This window comes from Schistocerca nitens, chromosome 12, assembly GCF_023898315.1.
Source record: "Schistocerca nitens isolate TAMUIC-IGC-003100 chromosome 12, iqSchNite1.1, whole genome shotgun sequence".
Taxonomy (NCBI): Eukaryota; Metazoa; Arthropoda; class Insecta; order Orthoptera; family Acrididae; genus Schistocerca; species Schistocerca nitens.
Genome location: NC_064625.1, coordinates 35,433,906 through 35,456,517, shown reverse-complemented (window position 1 = coordinate 35,456,517; position 22,612 = coordinate 35,433,906). Strand labels below are relative to the sequence as shown.

The 22,612-nt window shown below is 45.0% G+C and overlaps 1 protein-coding gene across 2 annotated transcripts in view; it reads left to right on the top strand.

The window, feature by feature from the left end:
* The window catches only part of LOC126215243 (F-box/LRR-repeat protein 7-like), a 137,624-nt gene that overhangs the window by 41,803 nt on the left and 73,209 nt on the right, over nucleotides 1-22,612 (top strand). For both annotated transcript variants that reach the window (XM_049941910.1, XM_049941909.1), the window contains exons 2-3: nucleotides 9,520-9,968; nucleotides 21,604-21,805. In XM_049941910.1, the coding sequence (XP_049797867.1) occupies nucleotides 9,553-9,968; nucleotides 21,604-21,805 (618 nt within the window). In that variant the 5' untranslated portion in view covers nucleotides 9,520-9,552. The remainder of the gene's footprint in view (nucleotides 1-9,519; nucleotides 9,969-21,603; nucleotides 21,806-22,612) is intronic.

Here is a 22,612-nt window from a genome sequence, read left to right as displayed (position 1 = left end):
GTTCCTGTTGGCCTCCATATCCCCTCCAAATTTACCCATAACCTTTTCATACCCTTCTGTTCGATTTCCAATCCTGACATTAAAGTCCCCCATGAGCAGAACACTGTCCTTGTCCTTTACTCTAACAACCACATCACTGAGTGCGTCATAAAAACTATCCATCTTATCTTGATCTGTCCCTTCACAATGCGGATATACTGACACAATCCTAATTTTCTTGCTAGACATTGTCAAATGTATCCACATCAGTCGTTCGTTTACATACCTTACTGCAACTACGCTGGGTTCCATTTCTTTCCTGATGTAAAGCCCTACACCCCATTGTGCTATTCCTGCTTTGACTCCTGACCGGTAGACCTTGTATTCTCCCACTTCTTCTTCTTTCTCACCCATTACCCGAGTGTCACTAACAGCTAAGGCGTCCAGCCCCATCTTACTTGCAGCCTCTGCCAGCTCTACCTTCTTCCCAGAGTAGCCCCCATTGATATTAATAGCTCCCCATCTCATTACCATTTGTTTGCCAAGTCGTATCTTAGGAGTCCCTGGTTTGTCAATTGGAGGTGGGGCTCCGTCCCCTCCAAAGGTCCGAGGCATTTTGCTCTGATTGTTGCCAGCATCATATTTAAAGTACCAGGGAAGCAGGTTGCTAGCCTTACTTGCCCCAGGTCCCATTGAGTTTTACTCCTAACGGTTGAGGGACTAACCGGTGGATTTGGTAGGCTTTGCCGTCTGAGCACAAAGGTGACCACGACTCAGAAAATGTCCGAGATGCCTAGCCTTACTCCAAAGTAACTGGTATCCCGACTGTCAGGACCACTTACTTGGCCACTCATACGTTGCCCGTGGTTCATGAACTAGGACATGACAACAGGAACCCAGACCATGAACCACCAGGAAAGTGATGACAGGACTTATTCAATCTGGGAAGACAAATTCAGTGGCGTTCCTCAACGGACAGCACTTGGCCTTATTACTCTTCCTATTCTACATAAATGACATGCGACGAAAGTATAGATACCATACTTTATGCAGGTGATTCGACAGCAAGTTAAAAACTATTTAATATGAATGTAAAATTTTTCATATCTGAGTCCAGATACTCATATTCTGGAAAACTGTGGAAGGAGTGTTTCATATAAGGCTCTCTTTCACTGTAGTAACGAAGATATGGAGATTTCCAGTTTCACCCCATTTGTTCCAGAATAAGAAACTTCTTTCTGAACCCAGGACAGGGACCTACAGCAAATTGGACAGTTATTTCTACTTCTAGTGTTACGGTTGATCCTAAAACACTCTCACTATTAACCACAATTACCATTAAACAGTATCTGTAAGGAATCATTACATCTTTGAAAAGAATTCTACAAGATGGTTCAAATGGCTCTGCGCACTATGGGACTTAACATCTATGGTCATCAGTCCCCTAGAACTTAGAACTACTTAAACCTAACTAACCTAAGGACATCACACAACACCCAGCCATCACGAGGCAGAGAAAATCCCTGACCCCGCCGGGAATCGAACCCGGGAACCCGGGCGTGGGAAGCGAGAACGCTACCGCACGACCACAAGATGCGGGCTCTACAAGATGTTTAGTTATAAATTTTGCACAACAGTTTTGCTGCATGCTTCTTCTTTTAACCTTGGGTATTACTCTGTAAAATTGCTCTATAAGACAGCAGTGAGAGGAAGTGCACAAAGCAGCACTCAGCTACGTTAGAGATCCAGTCTGTAGGTCAGCAGAATGGGAGATTCCTCAGTGCAAAACGGAGCTGAGCTTTCTGCTTAACGTAGCCACAGACTGGTGCTAACTCATACATCTGGATGTCCAGGTTCGGCAGATCACTGGTGTACCGACTGAGACAACACGCCAACTCAGAGCATGGCGAGTGGATACCTGGCAGAGCGAGTGGGCCAACAGCGATAAGGGCCGCCGTGTATACAACTTCTTCCCTGACATCCGGGAAAGACTAAAACTAAAACATACTGATCCCAGCCGCGGTATGGTACATTTCATCACAGGACTTGGCCCTTATCCCACGCACCTGTACTGCGTGAGTCTGCAGCAGACTAATAGATGCACATGCGGGGAAGAAGGTTCCCCTGAACATACTGTCTTCTTCTGCGGACAACGCACGAACATAAGACACACAGTACACATAAATCGCCTGAACACACAGAACGAACTATATGCCATAATACGCGACCCGGAAAGGTGGACTGCACTCAACAAACTAACGGACGAAATCTCGAAGATCCAACAAATAGAATACTTGCGCAACAGACCCTACCGAAGGCAAGTCGGTCCAAACAGACGTCACGATGCCCAGGGGGACACAGATATGATTAGCACCACGGGTGATGAAGAAGAAACAGATACAGACCAGGGCACAAACACAGATATTGAAGCGTCCAGCGCGGATGATCCATAGTGTCAACCAAGTCAAACTCAAAGAACAGAGTGGAACAACCGACAAGAGGTGCACAAGTCACACACAATCCTAAAAACAGATTGCACCGTATATGTAGTTAACAGCATCTCCATGTCTAATAAGAGCTTAAAGCTGGGTACCTATTCAAGGGACCTACGCCTTCCGTTAAGAGGCAGCGCACAGTCCGGATGGAAGGATCTTAATTGTGGTCCCTCTCTTTTGAGCCCAACCCGACGGATACCTATGGTAGATCGGCGAAAACCACCGTTCAGGCTGTGTTGCTGGCGGGGCCGGAAGGTGCTAACTGCCACACCACGTATCATTGTAAGTCTCATTGGCTCAGCGCGAACTGTTTGTACAACCAACCTACACAGCCTATACCTCAACCTCCACTACACTAATAACTTCTGATCTGAAGCTTAAAGTCAGGCACCTCTTCAAGGGACCTACACCCCCTGGTAAGAGGCGGCGCACGTCCTGGATGGATCTTAATTGTGGTTCCTCTCTTTTGAGCCCAGCCCGACGGATACCTATGGTAGATCGGGGAAAACCACCGTTCAGGTCGTGTTGTCGGCGGGGCCGGGAGGTGCTTGCGCCTGATGTACTATACCAGGAGCCTTGTAGGCTCAACACAAACCGTTAGCGTCATTACCTTATTACTTTTACCACAAGTACCCTTTCATTAGCAACTTTGAGCCAAGCACAAAATCAGTTACCTCTCTATTGTATATCGTAAACAGTTTAGCAGGCTGGACATGGAGGTCTTAGTCTTAGTTTCTAGCTTTAACGTACTCTAATCTCTTCTAGTTAATGTAGTTTTTAGGATGGTAGATGTTAAAGGCATGGTGAGCGACGGCCAGCGTCTTGAGGGTCATTCCAAGACCCGGGCCGCCGCCCACAACCAGGTGACGGGCAATATTATACCTATCGCTTCTCTATTCAGTTCTCTCCCTTCCTTCTTTCTAAATATTTAATTTCGTTTTGTATATTAATATCTTACTTGATTATGTATTAGTTATAAGTTTTTCTAATGCTGCACAAAAAAATAAGATATCAAATGGATCTAAACAAATAGAGCCCGCCTCCACGTGGCGGGACACGGGCAACGGTGCGAGTGGGGACGGGAGCCGGTGTGGTGTTACTTTCAGTCACTCCGGACCCCGGACCCAGTCACAGCGGCTAAGTGCCAACATACGACCCACCATAAGAAATTAGACGGTGGGTCATAAAATATAAGCAGCTAGTGAAAGAAAAAAAAAAAGTGAGTGTCCAGGAACCTGACGCATGGAGCCCCATTCAGTGATCGTTCTCTACTTCTGGTGTCTGTAAATCATTTTGAACTGTTTTGAATTGCATGCTACGATCCTTTGCAAGATTAATGGTTAAACTGATAGCTGTGAAACAGTTATAAGCTTCTTCCGTTATTTCCAGAGCTGTGTTTAATATGCATACGTCCGAGCCCATTATTAATATACTTGTGTCACCGGCAAACATAGGTTTTGGAGAACTCTCCAGTGGCTTACGTTAATCATTTGTGTAGTTCGAGAACAGGAGTGGATGAAATATCAAACTTTGTGGGACTCCATATTTAAAGTTTCTTCGCTCTGAATTTAGTCTTATTTCTGTGGCGTCATTTACTAATGTGCTCCTCTCTTTTATGTTGTAGAGAAAGGGCTACATCCACGCATGTGTGATTCTGTTAATTTCATAGCACTTGCATTTCCCCAGTAGAATTTTGTGAACTACTCATCTGAATTGAGTCTTATTTCTGTGGTATGATTTACTAACGTAATCCTCTGCTTCTGTTGTTGAGGTAGGACTCCACCCACGCAAGGGTGATTCCTGCTAATTTCATAACATCTCCATTTCCTCTGTAGAACTTTATGAACTAAACTGAAGGTTCTGACAAGAATACTGAAAACTGCCAACAGAGTAATAATTCCAGAAAGACAGCATTTTGTTAGGAGAGATAATATTGATCCTGTTTTATAATCTATAGGGCCCCTCAGCCCAAACCACAAAGGAGAGAAACCTCACGTTTGGAGAGGATGTTGGTCTTATACTGTTTAAGAAGAAATTTTTCGAAATTCCACCCCTAAGGTTTTTTAAAATGAAATATGACGTTATTAAGGCGTACGAAAATTGTTATTTGGTTTCTCAGTCAGAAATAAAGAAATACGTGTTTCAGCATTTCTGGAAATTTAACCTCTTTGGGATGAAATAGTAGGTGAAAGTTTTTTTAAATGAATCTTTATTAAAGAACTACTAAAGTATTTTTAAAGCTACATCTATGGAAATTGATATTTCACTCAATTTAAAAAAAACGTGTTTCAGTGTTTTTGGAAATTGAACACATAAGGGGATGAAATATGGGATAAAAGTTTTTGTAGAACCATTTCAATAGGCAAGCATTTTTGAAGCTTAATGTATGAAAATTTATTTTTTACTACCTGTTACAAATAAAAAAATACGCATTTCACTGTTTTTGAAAATTCAACTCTTAAGGGGATGAAGTAGAGGATGAAATGTTTTATGGAAATATTTCATTGTGAAAGCATTTTTAAACCTAAATGTTTGAAAATTGGTGTTTAGCTCCTCAATTAGAAAAAAAAACATGCATGTATCACTGTTTTTGGAAATTCAACAGGGAATGAAACTTTTTAAGAATATACACTCCTGGAAATTGAAATAAGAACACCGTGAATTCATTGTCCCAGGAAGGGGAAACTTTATTGACACATTCCTGGGGTCAGATACAGCACATGATCACACTGACAGAACCACAGGCACATAGACACAGGCAACAGAGCATGCACAATGTCGGCACTGGTACAGTGTATATCCACCTTTCGCAGCAATGCAGGCTGCTATTCTCCCATGGAGACGATCGTAGAGATGCTGGATGTAGTCCTGTGGAACGGCTTGCCATGCCATTTCCACCTGGCGCCTCAGTTGGACCAGCGTTCGTGCTGGACGTGCAGACCGCGTGAGACGACGCTTCATCCAGTCCCAAACATGCTCAATGGGGGACAGATCCGGAGATCTTGCTGGCCAGGGTAGTTGACTTACACCTTCTAGAGCACGTTGGGTAGCACGGGATACATGCGGACGTGCATTGTCCTGTTGGAACAGCAAGTTCCCTTGCCGGTCTAGGAATGGTAGAACGATGGGTTCGATGACGGTTTGGATGTACCGTGCACTATTCAGTGTCCCCTCGACGATCACCAGTGGTGTACGGCCAGTGTAGGAGATCGCTCCCCACACCATGATGCCGGGTGTTGGCCCTGTGTGCCTCGGTCGTATGCAGTCCTGATTGTGGCGCTCACCTGCACGGCGCCAAACACGCATACGACCATCATTGGCACCAAGGCAGAAGCGACTCTCATCGCTGAAGACGACACGTCGCCATTCGTCCCTCCATTCACGCCTGTCGCGACACCACTGGAGGCGGGCTGCACGATGTTGGGGCGTGAGCGGAAGACGGCCTAACGGTGTACGGGACCGTAGCCCAGCTTCATGGAGACGGTTGCGAATGGTCCTCGCCGATACCCCAGGAGCAACAGTGTCCCTAATTTGCTGGGAAGTGGCGGTGCGGTCCCCTACGGCACTGCGTAGGATCCTACGGTCTTGGCGTGCATCCGTGCGTCGCTGCGGTCCGGTCCCAGGTCGACGGGCACGTGCACCTTCCGCCGACCACTGGCGACAACATCGATGTACTGTGGAGACCTCACGCCCCACGTGTTGAGCAATTCGGCGGTACGTCCACCCGGCCTCCCGCATGCCCACTATACGCCCTCGCTCAAAGTCCGTCAACTGCACATACGGTTCACGTCCACGCTGTCGCGGCATGCTACCAGTGTTAAAGACTGCGATGGAGCTCCGTATGCCACGGCAAACTGGCTGACACTGACGGCGGCGGTGCACAAATGCTGCGCAGCTAGGGCCATTCGACGGCCAACACCGCGGTTCCTGGTGTGTCCGCTGTGCCGTGCGTGTGATCATTGCTTGTACAGCCCTCTCGCAGTGTCCGGAGCAAGTATGGTGGGTCTGACACACCGGTGTCAATGTGTTCTTTTTTTCCATTTCCAGGAGTGTATTTGTTATATTAAAGAAATTTTAAAGATAAGACTGTGAGAATTGGTATTTCACTTCTCGATTAGATATAAAGAAATGTGAGTCAGGTGACGAAGTTTCTATCGAAATACCACCATGAGAACGCAAAAGGCATGATTAACAAAAACATTGCACTCCAGCTACCAGAATCGATTTTTGGTCAGAAGTACACTTTTTTGTTTAATTTGATGAGAATTGAGTCTGTGAGAGTATAAATTCCCTTCACTATATAGACGCTTTAATGAAAGCCAAATGAGTTGTTCTTAAAAGTTCATTATCAAAAAAAAAAGGTTGAATGCTCTTCTTCTTATTTTGCTTGTGCCTTTGTTGCGTGGTTTCACAGGGTCGGCATGGTTAGGGCTGGATTTGGCAAGGTTATTTTAAGGGGTGGCCGGATGCTCTTCCTGTCACCACCCTGTACCCTCCCCCCCCCCCCCCCCAGGATGGATGTGGTGTACCCCAGCTGTCTGCATAAAGTGTAATCCATGGAATAGTGCGAACGTGTTCTGATGTCTGCAAGTCGTGTAACTGAGGTGGGACGTGGGGACCAGCCCGGTATTTACCTACTGGGATGTGGAAAACCGCCTAAAAACCACATCCAGGCTGGCTGGCACACTGGCCTTCGTCGGTAATCCGCCGGGCGAATTCGATCCAGGGCTGGCGCACCTACCCGAGTCCAGGAAGCAGAGCATTAGTGCTCTCGGCTAACCTGGCGGGTCACAAAAGAGGTTCAATATTGTTTATAAATTAACTTCTCAAAATTGTTTGAGAATACCGGTAGGAAGGAGATGGCTCTGTAATTAGGTGTTAGGTAGTTACACTTTTATAAAATTGGTGATATACTACAATGACGTGAAGAAAGTCATGGGATAGCAATATGCACGTATACAGGCGGCGGTAGTGTCGCTTGCACAAGATATAAAAGGGCAGTGCATTGGCGAAACTGTCATTTGTTCTGGTGATTCATGTGAAGGGCTCTCCGACGTGATTGTGGCCGCACGACAGGAGTTAACAGACTCTGTACGCGGAATGGTACTTGGAGCTAGACACATGGGACATTCCATTTCGGAAATCGTTAGGTAATTCAATATTCCGCTATCCACAGTGTCAAGAGTGCGCCGAGAATACCACATTTCAGTCATTACCTCTGACCACGGGCAACTCAGTGGCTGACCGCATTCACTTAACGTCCGAGAGCAGCGGCGTTTGCGTAGAGTTGTCAGTGCTAACAGACAAGCAACACTGCGTGGAATAACCGAAAAAATCTAAGTGGGAGGTACGACGAACGTATGTGTGAGGACAGAGCGGTGAAATTTGGCGTTGATGGGCTGTGGCAGTAACGCGAGTGCCTTGGTTAACAGCACGACATCGCCTGCAGCGCCCCACCTGCGCTCGTGATCATATCGGTTGGATACTAGAGGACTGGAAAACCGTAGCCTGGTCACATGTTTCCCGCTTTCCTTTGGTAAGAGCTTATGGGGGGTTTCCAGTATGACGCAGACTGCACAAGGAACCATAATGGTGTTGGCTTTGCTTACGTGGAGTGGAGTGGGTTCTCTGGCAATCCGACCATTGACTGGAAATGGTTATTTTTGATTATTTGAAGAGTATTTGTAACAATTCATAGAGCTCATGTTCCCAGACATGTCACCAGGCCGCAATTGTTGGTGACTGGTTTGAAGAACATTATGGACAATTAAAACTTTGAGGTTCGCCGATGACGTAATTCTGTCAGAGATGGCAAAGGACTAGGAAGAGCAGTTGAACGGAATGGACAGTGTCTTGAAAGGAGGGTATAAGATGAACATCAACAAAAGCAAAACGAGGATATGGAATGTAGTCGAGTTAACTCGGGTGATGCTGAGGGAATTAGATTAGGAAATGAGACACTTAAAGCAGTAAAGGAGTTTTGTTATTTGGGGAGCAAAATAACTGATGATGGTCGAAGTAGAGAGGATATAAAATGTAGACTGACAATGGCAAGGAAAGCGTTTCTGAAGAAGAGAAATTTGTTAACATCGAGTATAGATTTAAGTGTCAGGAAGTCGTTTCTGAAAGTATTTGTATGGAGTGTAGCCATGTATGGAAGTGAAATATGGACGATAAATAGTTTAGACAAGAAGAGAATAGAAGCTTTCGAAATGTGGTGCTACAGAAGAATGCTGAAGATTAGATGGGTAGATCACATAACTAATGATGAGGTATTGAATATAATTGGGGAGAAGAGGAGTTTGTGGCACAACTTGACAAGAAGAAGGGATCGGTTGGTAGGACATGTTCTGAGGCGTCAAGGGATCACCAATTTAGTACTGGAGGGCAGCGTGGAGGGTAAAAATCGTAGAGGGAGACCAAGAGATGAATACACTAAGCAGATTCAGAAGGATGTAGGCTGCAGTAGGTACTGGGAGATGAAGAAGCTTGCACAGGATAGAGTAGCATGGAGAGCTGCATCAAACCAGTCTCAAGACTGAAGACCACAACAACAACATGGACAATTCGAACAAATGAATTGGCTTTCCATATTGGCCGACGTGAATCGTATCGAACATTTATGGAACATAATGGAGTGATCAGTTCGTGCACAAAATCCGGCACTGGCCATACTTTCGCAGCTATGGACGGCTATAGAGGCAGTATGGCTCAGTATTTCTGCAGGGGACTTCCAACGACTTGTTCAGTCCATGCCACGTAGTCTTCCTGGACTATGCTGGGGAAAAGGAGGTTCCACAGGGTATCAGGAGGTATACCATTACCTTTGGCATCTCAGTGTATATCATCCTACAAAATCACCAAAGGAAGGAGATTGTGTAATCTACTATCCTACAACCTGTACACTGGTGATGACAGTCTGTATAGCTAGCACTGCTGTTTTTCTATGGTGCTTTGACACTGTGTTTAGAGCGACAGTATTTATGTAAGTTCTCCATTTTTTATTTCTAATATGTTTTTGTAACGTTTTCTCTCCTATTTACAGTGCCAACAAGTATCTCTAACGGAGGTCCATGTCATGGGCTCCTACCCAACACGTTGCAGCTCCCTGAGCGACGAAAGTGAGTTCAGCAGTGATACAGCTTCAGAACCTGAACAAAGTGAAGGGTGTTACGCGGCAGATGATGAAGCGTGTTCGAGTAGTACATCGAGCCAAGCATCTCTGTCAGCTGTCTGTTCCGGTCTCAGCGGTGCAGTCAAACTGCAGTCCCAACAGGAGTTGGAAGCTAGTGTTTCCGATGTGCCTGACAGCACAGCATGCAGCTTGGACGCCTGGCGTGTTAGCATTGATGACCTGCCGGACGAGATACTGATAAAAATCTTTTCTCACATGTCTTTCAGTGAGCTGGTGGACGTGATACAGAAAGTGTGCACCCGGTGGAAGAGGCTCTCACAAGATGCATATTTGTGGTCTGACAAGACGTATTTGATAACGTAAGAAATCTGTCGCTTTATAAAATGAAATTTCTTATAGCTGTATGCCAGGAGAGAATATTCAGAAATAACATTTTCTTGTAATCTGGTACAGATATGAAATGTGTAAATCCTCTCTTTTCGGGGTGGCTGTTGCGAGTATTTTTGTATTATATTCAAATGAGCTTCAGTTCTATAATTGTACGAAAAGCATTTAAACCAACCTTCTGTAGTCTTGTGAATTATATGAATGGTTTTTGTTTTATGTCTGACTGGTGTAGCGCCCGTTGCTTCGCTTGCGTAGGCTGTTGTGGTCTGTACAGAGCTTTTTTTTATCTTCAAGGGAATTTTTTCGCTGTTCACAAACTGAAACACCTTCTAAACTATTCACGATAATTAAAGGCATACAACGATGGTCCTTTGCCACTGTACTTATGATCAAAGATCGACTCTGGTAGCTGGAGACCAAGGTTTTTGTTGTGCCTTTTGCAATTTGTGGTGATATTTCCATAGAAACTATCATCCCCTTACACACACTTCTTTATATCTAACCGAGAAGTAAAAATACCACTTGAAAAGTTTTAGCTTAAAAATATTTTGCGCTACTGGCCATTAAAATTGCTGCACCGAGAAGAAATGCAGATGGCAAACGGGTATTCATTTGACTAGTATATTATACTAGATCCGATATGTGATTACATTTTCACGCAGTTTCGGTGCATAGATCCTGAGAAATAAGTACCCAGAACAACCACCTCTGGCCGTAATAACGGCCTGGATACGCCTGGGCATTGAGTCAAACAGAGCTTGGATGGCGTGTACAGGTACAGCTGGCCATGCAGCTTCAACACGATACCACAGGTCATCAAGAGTAGTGACTGGCGTATTGTAATGAGCCAGTTGCTCGGCAACCATTGAGCAGACGTTTTCAGTTGGTGAGAGATCTGAAGAATGTGCTGGACAGGGCAGCAGTCGAACATTTTCTGTATCCAGAAAGGCCCGTACAGGACCTGCAACATGCGGTCGCCCATTATCCTGCTGAAATGTAGGGTTTCGCAGAGATCGAATTAAGGGTAGAGCCACGGGTTGTAACACATCTGAATTGTAACGTCCACTCTTGAAAGTGCCGTCAATGCAAACTAGAGGTGACCGAGACGTGTAACCAATGGCACGCCATACCATCACGCCGGGTGATACGCCAGTATGGCGATGACGAATACATGCTTCAAATGTGCGTTCACCGTAATGTCGCCAAACACGTATGCGACCATCATGTTTCTGTAAACAGAACCTGGATTCATCCGAAAAAAATGACGTTTTGCCATTCGCGCACCCAGGTTCGTCGTTGAGTACACCATCGCAGGCGCTCCTGTCTGTGATGCAGCGTGAAGGGTAACCGCAGCCATGGTCTCCGAGCTGATGGTCCATCCTGCTGCAAACGTCGTCGAACTGTTCGTGCAGTTACTTGTTGTCTTGCAAACGTCCCCATCTGTTGACTCAGGGATCGAGACATGGCTGCATGATCCGTTACAGCTATGCGGATAAGATGCCTGTCATCTCGACTGCTAGTGATACGAGGCCGTTGGGATCCAGCACGGCGTTCCGTATTACTCTCCTGAACCCACCGATCCCATATTCTGCTAACAGTCATTGGATCTCGACCAACGCGAATAGCATTGTTTCGATACGATAAACCGCAATCGCGATAGGCTACAATCCGACCTTTATCAAAGTCGGAAACGTGATGGTACGCATTTCTCCTCCTTACAGGAGGCATCACTGCTACGTTTCGCCAGGCAACGCCGGTCAACTGCTGTTTGTGTATGAGGAATCGGTTGGAAACTTTCCTCATGCCAGCACGTTGTAGGTGTCGCCACCGGCGCCAACCTTGTGTGAATGCTGTGAAAAGCTAATCATTTACATATCACAGCATCTTCTTCCTGTCGGTTAATTTTCGCGTCTGTAGCACGTCATTTTCGTGGTGTAGCAATTTTAATGGGTAGTAGTGTAATATAACCAAATACTTTCTTAAAAATTTTCAACCCCTATTCCACCCTCTTAGCGGTTGGATTTCCAAAACTAGTACAACACGTACTTTTTTTGTAACTAAGAAGTCAAATACCAATTTTTATAGATGTGCCTTAAAAATACTGTAGTAGTTCTTTAATAACGACTTATTTAAAGAAACTTTCAGGCACTATTTCACGGCCATAGAGGTTAAATTTCCAAAATCAGGTGAAACATATATTTTATTATTTCCGGTAGAGAAAACAGATACACATTTTCGTGGATCTAGCTTCAAAATTACCTTAATGGCGACATATTTTCAAAAATCTTTCCTCTTGTATTTCACCCCCTTAGGAGTGAAATTTCGAATACTTTCTTCTTAAGCGACGTCTGCACTAGAAGATCAACACTCTGACCAAATTTCAAGTTTCAATTCTTAGCGTTTTTGGGATGGGCGGTGATGAGCCAGTCAAGACAGGACGCTGTCCTTCATACGCGTACGGATTATCGTAATTTACCACTGATCTCCCCTTACAATCGCATATCTGTTTAATACATGTTTCCTAACTATTTTTTTAAACCGAAAGTTTCCTGAGCACATAATTTTAGACTTGAGCATTTACTGATTTAGCTGCAATTTTGTAGTTGGCACTGAAATCCCTTTTTTTACTCCCAATAACATATGTGGAAGAATCGGGTTCTCACTTTGGTTAAAAATCAAAGTGCAAATTGTATTCTTTTCTTTTATTACATTTCACACTTCGTTGTCCGCTATCTCTACAAAATTCATTAAAGGTCTTCTAATTGTAGGATTTCATATTTTCATTTCAAATGAATTCTACAGTAACCTCTGTGCGAGCATATACAACTTCTTGCAATGAGCTCCACCTCAGAACGTATGTGCCATGAAATGTTGGCACCAAAACAACGAAAATGAATACAAATGGGTGACTTATGATAAAATTAATTATTGTAATCTGTATTATCATACTTTTGATACAATTAGTCCCAATTTATAATTTTACATCAAATATTTTTGGCTGAATTTTCTTGGACTGTAATTCATCTAACCTCAGAATTGTAATGGTCTACTTATTATTCTGAATTTCAGTAGACAAAGTCCAAAAGTTAGTTCAACGGTCTTTTGAATGCAGTTGTCAACAGCTGTTGAGAATACGTCCTTTGGTATCACTACCTGTTTTGATTAATAACCATCACCACAGTATGAAAGTGAAAGGAACCTTTCTATTACACTATCAGATCAAGCCTACGTCAACATCGCTGTTTAATGTGGAATTAACCTCTACACGTCACAAGCCACTGAGCCAGCAGTATTGAAGGAGACCTGGAGCATTGTGTTGTCAGTACAGAAGCAGTAACAAGAGCATGGGTTTGTCAGGAGAGCTTAGTGACTTTGAGCGTAGACAGGTCATTGGATGTCACCCAAGTAAAAAATTCATTCACCAGGGGCCCTGCAAATGCTGTCTAAGTCGACTGTTGGTGACAAGATAATGAACTGGAAATACAAAGGAACAATTACAGCTGAACCAAGACCAGGTAGACCTCAAATACCGATGGACAGGGATCGCTGAGAATTGTGAAGGGTGGCTGTAAAAAAATCACAGGATAACGGTGGAAGGAAACACTCGTGTGTTCCAAAGTGCTACTGGCAGTCCATCTAGCACAATAGCCGTATGTTGGGAGTTTTGGTCGAGCAGCACAAGCCTCACATTTCTGTAATTAATGGTAAGTGACCCCTGAGTTGGTTAAAGAGTGGATACTGGATGGGTGGAGCAAGTGATTTGGAGTTACGTGTCATGCTAGATACGGCAATGAGGAATAGCTCAGTAGGCAGTACAGTTGAGGAGGAATGGACATCTCTAAAAAGGACAGTCGCAGAAGTAGGAAAGAAAAGCGTAAGTACAAAGAAGGTAACTGCAAGAAATCATGGTTAGCAGAAGAAATACTTCAGTTGATCGCTGAAAGAAGGAAGTACAAAAATGTACAATGAAACTCAGGAATACAGAAATACAAGTCGCTGGGGAACAAAAAAATTGGAAGTGCAGGGAAGCTAAGACGAAATGGCTACATGAAAAATACACTATGTGATCGAAAGTATCCCGACATCTGGCTGAAAATGACTTACAAGTTCGTGGCGCCCTCCATCGCTAATGCTGGAATTCAGTGTGGCGTTAGCCCACTCTCAGCCTTGATGACAACTTCCACTCTCAAAATGTTCAAATATGTGTGAATTCTTAAGGGGCTAAACCGCTGAGGTCATCGGTCCCTAGACTTACACACTACTTATACTAAGAACAACACATACACCCATGCCCGAGGGAGGACTCGAACCTCCGGCGGGAGGGGCCTCGCAGTCTGTGGCATGGCGCCTCAAACCGCACGGTCACTCCGCGCGGCCCACTCTCACAGGCATACGTTCAATGAGGTGCTGGAAGGTTTCTTGGTGAATGGCAGCCCATTCTTCACGGAGTGCTGCACTGAGGAGAGGTATCGGTATCGGTCGGTGAGGGTTGGCCCGAAGTCGGCGTTATAAAACATCCCAAAGGTGTTCTATAGGATTCAGGTCAGGACTCTGTGCAGACCAGTCCATTACAGGGATGTTATTATCGCGTAACCACTCCGCCACAGGCCGTGCATTATGAAAAGGTGCAATCGCCATCCCCTAATTGCTCTTCAACAGTGGGAAGCAAGAAGGTGCTTAAAACATCAATGTAGGCCTGTGCTGTGATAGTGCGACGCACAACAACAAGGGGTGCAAGCCCCCTCCATGAAAAACACGACTACACCATAACACCACCGACACCGAATTTTACTGTTGCCACGACCCACGGTGGCAGATGAGGTTCACCGGGGCTTCGTCATACCCACGCCCTGCCATCGGATGGCCACATTGTGTACCGTGATTCGTCACTTCACACAACGTTTTCCCACCGTCCAATCGTCCAACGTTTACGCTCCTTACACCAAGCGAGGCGTCGTTTGGCATTTACCGGCGTGATGTGTGGCTTATGAGCAGCCGCTCGACCATGAAATCCACGTTTTCTCACCCCCCGCCCAACTGCCATAGTACTTGCAGTGGATCCTGAGGCAGTTTGGAATTTCTGTGTGATGATCTGGGTAGATGTCTGCCTATTACACATTACGACGCTCTTCGACTGTCGGCGGTTTCTGTCAGTCAACAGACGAGGTCGGCCTGTACGGTTTTGTGCTGTATGTGTCCCTTCACGTTTCCACCTCACTATCGCATAGGAAACAGTGGACCTATGGATGTTTAGGGATGTGGAAATCCCGCGTACAGACGTATGACACAAGTGGGACCCAGTCACCTGCCCACGTTCGAAGTCTGTGAGTTCCGCGGAGCGCCTCGTTCTGCTCTCTCACGATGTCTAATGACTACTGAGGTCGCTGAAATGGAGTACCTCACAGTAGGTGGCAGCACAACGCACCTAATATGAAAAACATGTACTTTTGGGGGTGTCCGGATACTTTTGATCACATAGTGTATGAATAAATCGAAAAAGAAATGATTGTCGGATGAACTGACTCAGCATACAGGAAAGTCATAATAAACTTCGGTGAAATTAAAACCTAGGTGGTAACATTAAAAGTGCAATGGAAATTCCGCTGTTAAATGCAGAGGAGAGAGCTGATAGGTGGAAAGAGTACGTTGAAGGCCTCTACGAAGGGGAATATTTGTCTGATGTGATAGAAAAAAAAACATGAGTCGATTTAGAAGGGAATCCAGTATTTTAATCAGAATTTAAGAGAGCTTTGGTTGACTTGTGATCAAATAAGGCAGAACGAATAAATAACATTCCACCAGAATTTCTAAAATCACGGTGGGAACTGGCGACAATACGACTTTTCACATTGATGTGTAGAATGTACGGGTCTGGCGACATACCATCTGACTTTCGGAAAAATATCATCCATACAATTCCGAAGACTGCAACAGCTGGCAAGTGCTAGAATTATTGCACAATCAGTTTAACGGCTCATGCATCCACGTTTCTGACAAGAATAATATATAGAAGCATGTAAAAGAAAATTGAGGACGTGTTATATGACAATCAATTTGGCTTTAGAAAAGGTAACGGCACCAGGGTGGCAATTCTGAGGTTGCGACTGATAATGGAAGCAAGACTAAAGAAAAATCTGGACACGTTCATAGGATTTGTCGATCTGGAGAGAGCGTCAACAATGTAAAATGATGCAAGCTATTCGAAATTCTGAGAAAAATAGGGGTAAGCTATAGGGAGAGACGGGTAATATACAATATGTACAAGAATCGGGAGGAAATAATAAGAATGGACGCGCGTTTTATAGGAAGCACAGCCGTAAGACATTCAGTAGGACTGGGGCCACCAAACCTTTGCAGTGTTCAAGCCAACCTATGGGTTTATGCCAGCTTACCCTCCTATTACAGAATTGTGCTAATGTCATTGAAATAAGGCTTTTAACATTTATTCCAACAAAGAGCTGTGTGCTATTTTATGCATGGCAGAAGTAAATAGACTCCTTGAATGTATGGGGAACCATGTTGTACTAAATTTGGAAGATGAAAGATATGAATTGGAAAATGAAAGTTGTTGAAATCATCCTGACTTCTATTCATTATTCTGGTGATAAATTTTTCTGGAACGAATATGAAATGGAAAGTTATGGAACTAAGGCCAAGTGCCATCAGTAATTACGCCAGTTAGATGCACGTTGTTTTTGCTTTCTACATGGGGCTTTGTGAAATGCAAAGCTGAAATAAAAGCTGGAAACATTTCATATCTTGCAACAAGGAGCCTCCTACACTGCAGCGCCAAAGAAACTGGTAGAGGCATGTGTATTCAAATACAGAGATACGTTAACAGGCATAATGGTATGGCACAGTTGTTAGATCGGTTACTGCTGCTAAAATGGCAGGTTATCCAGATTTAAGTGAGTTTGAAGGTGGTGTTTTAGTCGGCGCACGAGAGATAGGACACAGAATCTCCGAGGTAAAGTGAAAATTTTCCCCTACGACCATTTCACGGGTGTACCATGAATATCAGGAATTCGGTAAAATATTAAATCTCAGACATAGCTGCGGGCGGAAAAAGATCCTGCAAGAACGGGACCTACGACGACTGAAGAGAATCGTTCAACATGACACAAGTGCAACCCTTCCACAAATTGCTGCAGATTTCAGTGCTGGGCCATCAACAAGTATCAGCGTGCGAACCATTCAACGAAACGTCATCGATATGGGCTTTCCGATCCGAAGGCCCACTCGTGTACCCTTGATGATGTATGTGGGTATGGAGTCAACCTCCTGAATCCACGGACCCTGCAATTCAGCAGGGGACTGTTCAGGCTGGTGGAGGGTCTGTAATGGTGTGGGGAGTGTGTATATGGAATGATATTGGACCCTTGATACGTCTCGATACGACTCTGATAAGTGACTCGTATGTAAGCATCCTGTCTGATCAGCTGCATCCATTCATGTCCATTGTGCATTCCGACGGAGTTCGGCAATTCAAGGAGGAGATTGCGACACCCCACACTTCCAGAACTGCTATAGAGTGGCTCCAGGAACACTCTTCTGAGTTTAAACACTTCCGCTGGCCACCAAACTCCCAAGACATGAACATTATTGAGCATATCTGGGATGCCTGGCAACGTGCTGTTCAGAAGAGATCTCCACCCCCTCGTACTCCTACGTATTTATGGACAGTCCTGCAGGGTTCATGGTGTCAGTTCCCTCCAGCTCTACTTCAGACATTAGTCGAGTCCATGCCACGTCGTTCTGCGGCTCTTCTGCATGCTCGCGAGATGATACACCATACATTACCGGCCGGAGTGGCCGAGCGAATCTAGGCGCTACAGTCTGGAACCGCGCGATCGCTACGGTTGCAGGTTCGAATCCTGCCTCGGGCATGGATGTGTGTGATGGCCTTAGGTTAGTTAGGTTTAAGTAGTTCTAAGTTCTAGGGGACTGATGACCTCAGAAGTTAAGTCCCATAGTGCTCAGCGCCATTTGAAACATCTTTGAACCATACACCATATTAGGCAGGTGTACCAGTTTCTTTGACTCTGCAGTGTAATTTAAATATACTACAGTTGGATAAAAAGTAGTGGAAACATTACTGTAACGTGAAAGATGTGCATAGAGTGGCATGCGCGCTGTCTTTAGCTGATAACAAAAGGCCATCTGCAGTGAGCGGCGACTGCTGTGTTTGAGTTAGTTCAAATGGTTCAAATGGCTCTGAGCACTATGGGACTTAACATCAATGGTCATCAGTCCCCTAGAACTTAGAACTACTTAAACCTAATTAACCTAAGGACATCACACAACACCCAGCCATCACGAGGCAGAGAAAATCCCTGACCCCGCCGGGAATCGAACCCGGGAACCCGGGCGTGGGAAGCGAGAACGCTACCGCACGACCACGAGACGCGGGCTTGAGTTAGTTTCTGTGTGTACTGTCTGAAAGGGTGGCACTTCAGTTCGAGCTGCCTAAAAGTATGTTTAGGAAACATCAACAACATGCATGGATCTAGATTGAAGAGGCACATGGCGAGAGCACACAACAATGTTTTCTGGGAATGCGTGGTGTGTGTGGTGATGCAGCATTGTGGTGAGTGAAAGTGTTTCGGGATACGAGGGATGTCATCCGAGATGGGACGGGATGAACGTCCCATGGACATCACAACTGAACTCGCTGCCTCCCTGTTGTGTATGGGTCGCTGATGGACTGCATCCCATCATCCTTCATGACAGTGCACGATGCCGCATGGCGAATCCTGTCCAGAAGCTCCTGCATATAAGGCTGGGAGATATTGGAACAATCACCATATTGAGCCGGCTGGGGTGGCCGAGCGGTTCTAGGCGCTACAGTCCGGAACCACGGGACCGCTACGGTCACAGGTTCGAATCCTGCCTCGGGCATGGATGTGTGTGATGTCCTTAGGTTAGTTAGGTTTAAGTAGTTCTCTAAGTTCTAGGGGACTGATGACCTCAGCAGTTAAATCCCATAGTGCTCAGAGCCATTTTTGAATCACCATATTCACCTGAGTCCGTTTGGTTAGACCTATTCGCCAAAATGGAGAAAACTCTTCGTGGCGTACACTACAATACAGGAGACAACAACATCCATTCCACAGAGCGGTCCTTGCGACCTGACAGTGGAGGTGGACACGCTGGCGCTGTACAGCGCCTTCCAGCGATTATATTCTGGACAAATACATTGATCAGCCAAAACATTGTGACCTCTGTCCGTCGCGACGTTGGATACTGCCTGGTGGCATTGTGGGAACATGGCACGGTAACAAAAGTTTGTAAGCGGGGCAGACACAGGTGGGGGATGACCCTTGCGAAGATATGGGCTGCAAATAGGGAAATCCCTTTGAGGTACGCGCCTCTGTCAAAGGGCAGATTATTATTACGCAGCGCGTGTGAACGAGAAACTCGAAAACGGCGAAGCTGGCCGAATGTTCACGTGCTGCAGTCGTGAGCATCTACCGGAAGAGGTAAAAGGAAATTGGAACCACCACTAGGTGCTAAATGGCTGGACGTCCACGACTCTACACAGAACGCGGGGTTCGTAGGCTTGTCTGATCTGTAAAGTAGGATCGATAGTGATCTGTGGCACAAGTGTTTTGTAACACGCCGTTCATAGTATATTGTTGAAGATGTAGTTCCGCTACAAACCATCCTTATGTGTGCACATGTTGACCCAATGACATCGTAAGTTACGATTGCAGTGGGCACGGGACCATCGCGATTCGATGTCGATCACTGGAAAGGTGTCGGCTTTTCGGGTGAATCACATTTCTGCTACACTAGGTCGGTGGTCGTCTCCACAAACGCCGTCATGGAGATGAACGGAGGCTCGAAACGTGCAGCGCGCTACGGACGCAGGCTGGTGGGAGCAGCATTATGCTGTGGGAGACATCCTCCTGCGCTTGCGTGCGACTTGTGATAGCAATCGAAGACAGGCTGTCAGCTTCGAACCATCTGCATGCCTTCACGCTTGATGTCTCCCCCAACGGCGATGTCATCTTTCAGCAGTATAATTGTCTGTGCCTCGGAGCCAGAACCGTGCTACAGTAGTTTCAGGAACATTATAATGAACCCACATTGATGTCACGGCGACCGTATTGGCCCGACGTAAATCCTATGGAGCCCATCTGAGTCGCTATTGGGCACCATCACCGCGTACTCAAATCAGAGGCCCGTTATTTATGCGAATTCAAAATGGTTCAAATGGCTCTAAGCACTATGGGACTTAACATCTGAGGTCATCAGTCCCCTAGACATAGAACTACTTAAACCTAACTCACCTAAGGACATCACACACATCCATGCCCTAGGCAGGATTCGAACCTGTGACCGTAGCAGCAGCGCGGTTCGGACTGAAGCGCCTAGAACCGCTCGGCCACAAGGCCGGCTATGCGAATTACATGACATGTGCGTAGACATCTAATACCACTTACTAATCGTCGAATTGCCAAAAAGTTGAACTGTTCAAGTACAGTGATTGATAATGTCGCTAAACTGGGCTCAGAAAATTACCTGAGGCATCGAAAGGGCTACTTTTTCGCAAAAGGGCCACAAATCGTTGTTCCTCTCATCTTGTTACTGACGCACAGTTGCCTGTAACTACCAGACGTATGCAGCCAATTTTGTCACGTGACAAACCTCTTGCATTCAAGAACATCCAAACATAAACAGGCTACATTGGAGTTTGCTGAAAAACATATGTTATGGACTTCAGCATGCGATAAAGTGGTCTTCAGTGATGAGAAGATGTTCAATTTAGATGGAAGGGATGGATTTCAATATTATTGGCATGATCTGAGAACAGAACAGCAGTTAAGAATGAGCAGAAGTTTTGATGATGGAACTGTTATGATTCGGGCAGCCCTCTGCGCTAAGGGTAAGTCACGTATTGCTTGACTGAACACTGGTATGAACTCTAACATGAGCACTGAGATCCTAGAGACAGAACCGATTAGAATGCATGAAGACTTAGGGAACAAAACTCTAATCTTTCAACAATATATTGCGCCTGTATATATTTCTGCTACAACCAAAATGTGCTTTGAAGATAAAGATTTCGATGTCTTGCTCTGTCCTGCAAGTAGCCTCGATTTGAATCGCCTGAAGAACCTTTAAGGAATACTTGCAACGCGTGTTTATTGCAATGGAAGGCAATTTGAGGTCGTATGTGAGCTGAAAAGTGCGATACGAGAGTTTCACTTCAGGAACGACAAATCCTAACTGAATCAACGCCGAAGTGAATTTTTGAGGTAATTAAGAAGAACGGGGGTTGGACAAAGTACCAGCAGTGCAGTAACACAACAGGACAGTTGGTGCCTTTATGCCAGTTTCCATCCATGAACTGAAAACACCATATTTTGTTATTCCTGTTATGAATGATGTAATTCCATCGTGACTGTTTACGTCTAGTATGTATCTACTACTTCCACAGTAAATGCAATAAATGTATGGTTCAGACATCGTACTATTACTTTCGTGGAACCCTGCACTACTGTGTATTGTAACTAATTGCATTTTTCTTCCTCACTGACATTTCCAAAAAGAGAGGCGTTGTTCTGAAGTCATCTCATGTAAAACTGTATTATTTTGTAACAGAATGGGGTGCACTGTCATTTCTGACTGTTGGAAGGCCGACAAGACTGATCAGCAGGCAGTCCAGACTATCTGCGATTTCCCGAACCTCCGTAGTGTTTGCATGTGGCGTGGTGCCAAATCCCGTGTCTTCCGTGCACTCTACAACAGCTGCCACAGACTCTCTGAGCTGTACCTCCATCCCACACAGAAGCTCAGCTATGAGGTAAGTTTAAAATAAGTTTAGAAGTCCTTGCTGGTGCCTACTTTGGAGAATATCTCCTTTGTAACAAGTCTCTTTTGTTCTCTCTCTCTCTCTCTCTCTCTCTCTCTCTCTCTCTCTCTCTCTATAAGCTGTTGGCACTGATACGTAATCCTATGTTAAATTATCCTATCAACGGTTACACAGAGCAAGCACCTGTGTTTGCTTCCTAGCTGAAAAACAATATTTGGTAACTGCCCTTAGTCGTAAGTGCAATTGTTTGCTTAAAATTTGGTCTTCTGCTGAAGGGAATAGTGGGGAACGGCATTGAAATTCTCCAGCGTTTACTGATTTTCTGATGAAGAAAAGGTATTCAGCACGCTCCCATCTAACACAAAGCAAAAAACTGAGAATCATTGCCAGCTCAAAACCTGATTTAAAATTTACCTCATTAATAATGAAGGTAGCAGAAGATCGAGTAGGTAAAAAGACGAGGGCTAATAGAAATCCTTGGGTAACATAAGAGATATTGAATTTAATTGATGAAAGGAGAAAATATAAAAATGCCCTAAATGAAGCGGGCAAAAAGGAAAACAAACTTCTCAAAAATGAGATCGACAGAAAGTGAAAAATGGCTAAGCAGGGATGGCTAGAGGACAAAGGTAAGGATGTAGAGGCACATATCACTAGGGGTAAGATAGATACTGCTTACAGGAAAATTAAAGAGACCTTTGGAGAAAAAAGAACCACTTGCATGAATATCAAGAGCTCAGATGGAAACCCAGTTTTAAGCAAAGAAGGGAAAACAGAAAGGTGGAAAGAGTATATAGA